Source organism: Ostrinia nubilalis, chromosome 14, assembly GCF_963855985.1.
Source record: "Ostrinia nubilalis chromosome 14, ilOstNubi1.1, whole genome shotgun sequence".
Taxonomy (NCBI): domain Eukaryota; kingdom Metazoa; phylum Arthropoda; class Insecta; order Lepidoptera; family Crambidae; genus Ostrinia; species Ostrinia nubilalis.
This window is the reverse complement of record NC_087101.1, coordinates 679,896-685,923: the sequence shown is the minus strand read 5'-3', so window position 1 is coordinate 685,923 and position 6,028 is coordinate 679,896. Positions and strand designations below refer to the sequence as shown.

At 36.5% G+C, this 6,028-nt stretch overlaps 1 protein-coding gene across 1 annotated transcript; it reads right to left on the bottom strand.

The window, feature by feature from the left end:
• Window positions 1-1,692: 1,692 nt before the first annotated feature.
• On the bottom strand, window positions 1,693-5,810 carry LOC135077792 (uncharacterized). The gene is made up of 5 exons (XM_063972339.1): window positions 5,701-5,810; window positions 5,106-5,321; window positions 4,494-4,991; window positions 3,934-4,017; window positions 1,693-1,842 (listed from the first exon to the last, which is right to left on the bottom strand). The coding sequence occupies exons 1-5, from the start codon at window positions 5,746-5,748 to the stop codon at window positions 1,750-1,752; spliced, it is 939 nt and encodes a 312-aa protein (XP_063828409.1). The 5' UTR covers window positions 5,749-5,810; the 3' UTR covers window positions 1,693-1,749.
• Window positions 5,811-6,028: the final 218 nt, after the last annotated feature.

Below are 6,028 nucleotides of genomic sequence, written 5' to 3'. Positions count from 1 at the left end.
AATTTGGTTGATGCCTTTTCCGGGTCTGTATCGCTTGAGAGGCACGCGGTGTCGTCTGCATAGGTAGCCGTCACTACATCAGGTATCTCAGGCAGGTCTGCCGTATATATGGAGTATAGGACAGGTCCCAGCACTGATCCTTGCGGTACTGAGGCTCTGATTTCACACAGCTTGGAGAATTCTTCTTCATATTTTACTTGAAACCTTCTTTGTTCCAGGTAGGATTTTAGGATCATGTAGATTGAGTTCGGTAGTAGGGTTTTTAGTTTGTATAGTAGACCCTTGTGCCAAACTTTGTCGAATGCCTGTTGTATGTCTAGGAATACAGCAGAGCAGTATTCTTTTTTCTCAAGTGATTGCCTGATTGGACCACTCTGTGCACTTGATCAATAGTAGCATGTTTCTCCCGAAACCCAAACTGGTGATCCGGTATGATCCTATTCTCTTCCAATATAGGCTTCAGTCTCCACAGTAGTATCTTCTCAAACAACTTAGATAAGATTGGAAGTAGACTTATCGGTCTATATGAACTGGGTTCAGTTGGAGGTTTTCCTGGCTTCGCAATCATGCATATGGTAGATATCTTCCAGACTTCCTACTTACGATATACCATAAAATCAGATTTTTATGTATAATATTTGGGCAATGATTAGAAGTTGTTTCGACATCAGCCACACAGTTTTGACAGTTCGAACTCCTTTCCAGACAGTTTTTTTAGGATAGCTGCCAAAGCCACGATGACCCAAACTTCATAATCCACCAACATTCTAAGCTATATTGGGAGCATACGCTGACAAACTTTCAGCTTTTATAAAACGACGTAGGTCTGGTGTTCACCAGCTCTTAGTCTATAATATCTCAATTTCAGAGCTTTGGTTCAATTACAATACAATTAAGCACCAAAGTGCTCGAAAAGACAAATCCAACAAACCCAAACTCGATAAGTTTCCACCGTTTCGTTTAGGAATTCCTATGGCCACCTCCTGACTCCATCATCAAGACCCTGGATATCTTCTAGTACTAAAGTGCTCGAAAAGACAAATCCAACGAACCCAAATTCGATGCGATTCCGCCGTTTCATTTAGGAGTTCCAATGGCCACCTACTGACTCCATCATCAGACCAGCTTAATGGTACCATAACATTGCATTTTCATCGTACTTACATAATTATACCAAACAGTTCAATTGGTTGAGGAGAACTGGTCTTAAATTCAGTTGCAAGATTTGTCCCACACATACTAACAAGTGAAGTCAATATAAAACTTGTAAATAAATAAAAAAATAGCATATTTTATATCGTTTCGTTCTGGTTACAAAAACTGTTGTTTTGAGTTCTGGAAGTTCTGGAAGCCCGAACGTACTTGTCAGAACGCGTTTTTCAAGTGTTTTTCGGCGTGCCTGCTGTATCTTTTTGGTAAATAGTAGGTACTGGATTAACGATTAACGGACTTAGGATAATTTAACGGAAGTTAACGAGTCCGTTAACAATTTTTAAAGTTAACTTAAAAGTTAATCCGTTAATAGAAATGTTAACTTCGTTAATTAACGATTAACGGATTAACGAGTTAATGCCCAGCTATGCATTTTGGTAACAAGAATAAGTGCTATTGAAGTAGGTACATATATTAGAGAATTTTGATTTTTGGTCATAGAATAAGTTAGATGTAATAAACAAAGGTTCAAAAATGAAATAAATATCGCAATGACCTTTATTTACTTACTAAATAACAACACGATTCATTTTATCATTAGGGTCTTTGTACATAACCATCGTAAGGAATGCCTTCATAATATAGATTCTTCGTTGTGCAGAGGTAGACGCTCAAAAGTATATAAACAATCTGTAACAAAATTATAAAACGCATTAGGTAGGTGTAGTCTCTATCAGTATTATACAGGGTGTTTGGCGCATCGTGTGCCAAAATGATTTGGCGGATAGAATGGGTCATTTCCTATATTTTCAGCCCCCATAACACGTTCCATGTCAGGCGGCTACTTTTATACTAAGTTTTTTAGTAATTTCACCAAAATACCCAAATCGCATCATTTAATTTCGATTTAAAAAAAAACTACTAAGCGTAGCCTCAAAGTAAATATTTTGTTTTGACGTGCATTGACATAGGGTTGCATCAAATCTAAATTTACTGGCAAATATCATCTAGTTTTTTTTTAATTCAGCTTTGAACTTTTCCGAAAAGTTAAAAATGGACTGAACATTTAAGTTTACATGGCTATAAAAATTTTTTTAAAAGAGATAGCGATCTTCGGATTTTATCAAAACTTCTCTAGTCTATCCCCATTCAAACGGTATACTAATCTTGTTTAAATAATAACAACAACTTCACAAATTCCCTAAATTAGTGCATTGACTCTATTCGGACTGATTTGCGAAATTTGTGTTTATAGCCCCTTTTTGTGTGAATAACACGTTAAATACCTACAGGTAAAAATATTTATCTTATGCAATGTAAAAACTTTTTCCCTGTCGTTTTTTAACGTGGATTTCTTGAAATTAAAGACGAAAATAATTATTTTGATCGTTTATTAATTATTACAAATTTTGTTCAAAATGTCCGCCTCGGCAACGTATACACTCACGACATCTTCGACTGTTGTCGTATGCAGCCTCATTTCTCTTTTTATTACTATAAAGGCGTTTTCTATTCGTTGTTGTAGTTCTTCTAATGTTTGAACTTCCGTTACGTACACCAGTTCATTACCTCGTCCCCAGACGTAAAAATCTAACGGAGTTAGGTCTGGGGAACGTGCAGGCCACTGTATAGGGCCAGTCTAAATTAGAAGAAGATGTCGTTACTTAGTGTATACGTTGCCGAGGCGGACATTTTGAACAAAATTTGTAATAATTAATAAACGATCAAAATAATTATTTTCGTCTTTAATTTCAAGAAATCCACATTGAAAAACGATAGAGAAAAGGTTTTTTACATTGCATAAGATAAATATTTTTTACCTGTAGGTATTTAACGTGTTATTCACACAAAAAGGGGCTATAAACACAAATTTCGCAAATCAGTCCGAATAGAGTCAATGCACTAATTTAGGGAATTTGTGAAGTTGTTGTTATTATTTAAACAAGATTAGTATACCGTTTGAATGGGGATAGACTAGAGAAGTTTTGATAAAATCCGAAGATCGCTATCTCTTTTAAAAAAATTTTTATAGCCATGTAAACTTAAATGTTCAGTCCATTTTTAACTTTTCGGAAAAGTTCAAAGCTGAATTAAAAAAAAACTAGATGATATTTGCCAGTAAATTTAGATTTGATGCAACCCTATGTCAATGCACGTCAAAACAAAATATTTACTTTGAGGCTACGCTTAGTAGTTTTTTTTTAAATCGAAATTAAATGATGCGATTTGGGTATTTTGGTGAAATTACTAAAAAACTTAATATAAAAGTAGCCGCCTGACATGGAACGTGTTATGGGGGCTGAAAATATAGGAAATGACCCATTCTATCCGCCAAATCATTTTGGCACACGATGCGCCAAACACCCTGTATATTATCTGAAAAGACAAATTAATGTTATGAATGCTAGGAAATAACTGTTACCTACTACTATTTAAGTAACGTCATGTAGCAATTTCCACAATGGACAACATTGCTTCTAATATTACAAAATGCTTTAAAAATTCCAAACTAGAAATATATTAGTTTTTAAACGTGTTCGGAATTAACGTCCTATAACTTTACTTATGTACAAGCAAACCAGTATATGTAGATATCTCAAACATAGAAACTAAAGCTTTATTTTGAACATGTTTTGGAAGAAACTTAGCTTTTAGAAATATGTACAGGGGACGCTTAAAATAACTTTTGCAAGAAACCTAAGTAATTTTGATCGTCCATTCATGGCGCTATTTGCGTGAAGATCAATTTTAACGAAGATAGTAAATACATTATGTTCGTACCTCCACTCCTATGACTCCCGCCCACACGGACATCACGAAGGAACTGTGGGTGAGCCGGAACACCGGCTGCGTGTACATGCCCAACTGCAAGAATGTAGATTGTAGGTAGGTACACGTGCAATGAGGGCTATCGTTTTAGCGCTCACCAGTTGGCGCCACTGTAGAGTAAGGTCCTGTCACTTGCTAGTAGCGAAGACAGTGGCACCAACTGGTGAGCGCTAAAGTGGTAGGAGGACTATCGTATTTGCACTCATCAAGATGGCGCCACTGTAGAGTAAGGTCCTGTCAATCGCCAGGGGTGCCAACTGTTAAGTATAAAAACGATAGCCCTCATTAGACCTATTGGGTCTATTACCAAAAAATTAAACGCCTAACATTGACATTTACATACTAAGGCTGAGTTGCACCACTTAACTTCAACGTAACTATAACGATGACTGGTGTTTTTTGTATGGAATTTGACAGATTTTTGACGTCCGTTAAAGTTAAAGTAAGATGGTGCAACCCAGCCTAAATGTCAATTTAAACACCTGTGTTCAATATTTCTAATAAGAACTTACAATTGGCCTGACCCACTGGACTGCTTCCTCTTCTTGCGTATCAAGCTTGCTGAATAAAGAGAGGAAAAATTTTCCTGCGTCCTTCATTATCCCTGTTGCCTCTGAAATTGCCTGGTAGCCCTCCTTCCCTGCCTGTATGCTAGAATCCACTTTGTCCTTGATGTTTCCCGCAACATCTTTCAATGAACTCTTAACAGCATTCGTGCTGTCCCCGATGATACTCCCAGCTTTGTTCACTGTATTTCCAGCAAAATTCTTTACGTTATCTAAAATACCTCTCGGAAAACGTCTGGTTAAAATTGGTTGATCATCAGCATTAATATCCAGGTGATCAGGTTCCTGAATATAACCCGCGTTCAACAGATCCACCCCAGCTGTAGGATCCATCGTCAAGGCGCTAGCCACAGGCTCCGAACGCGACGTCTTCTGGTGACCCAAGTGCATGACAACGGCAATGAATATGTTGAGAACGACGAAAATTGTAAGCTCGATGGTGTACTGAAAATAAATAATGTATCGGCTTACTAATCTGTACGTAATGCTACCTTCTCGCACACCTTCATGAAAAATCATGGAACGATACACTTTTAATTCTTGTGTGTTACGACTTACCATGACCAGCAGCCATTTTCCAACATTTCCTTTAAGAATGGCTCCACAGCAGCCGACCAGAGTGGCTAGGCAGAGTATAGATCCTAGCACCAACAGGTGTGTGGGCAAGAACTCGAGTAAGTCAAGTCGCAGGAGGTGGACAAGGGCCCTCGGCAACATGCGATCGAACACCTGGAACACTAGCACTCCCGCTATGGCGGCGCCGGCGCCGATCGCCTACGAAAAGAACATTGTAAAACAAAATAATGAACTTTTAAATTAAAGATCATTGGATTCTTAATTAATTGTTGTTGAATGAAAAAAGCATGAAATGCAGCAGTGATATTTAATTTAAATTAATATTAGCTAGGTAGCTTTGTTAGTAATTATTAGATAATAACACAAATAATATAATACTAGATAATAATAAAGTTCACGCGGCTGACGTCGCGACAAAAGCTAATTTATATCACATTACATACATAAGTACCGTGAATTTAAAACGGCGAAAAACAAATAGGCTTGCATTTTTAACCGACTTCAAAAAAGGAGGAGAGGTTCTCCATTCCAGTGTATGTTTTTTTTTTGCAGTTATGTAATAAAATGTTTCACTTACTGATGCAATTGCACAAGAGAAAAATAAAAAATATTTTATAAGCCACATCGTGAAAAGACTCCTCGTAATTAATTGATAGATTTTAAATATTTATTAATTAACCACAGGTAGGTACATACACTGTGTCAACTTGGATAAAAGTAAATAAAATATTGCAAGCACATGATTTATTTGTTCATCATTATTATTTAATTTTATCAGATGACACAATGTCTAAAATAATAAGGCATAACAGGAAACTGATGCTGATTTATTTTGCACTCGCTGAAAGAGTCAAAAGTAACGTTTCCTTATTCTTAAAATAAATAAATAAAAATAAATTTCAATT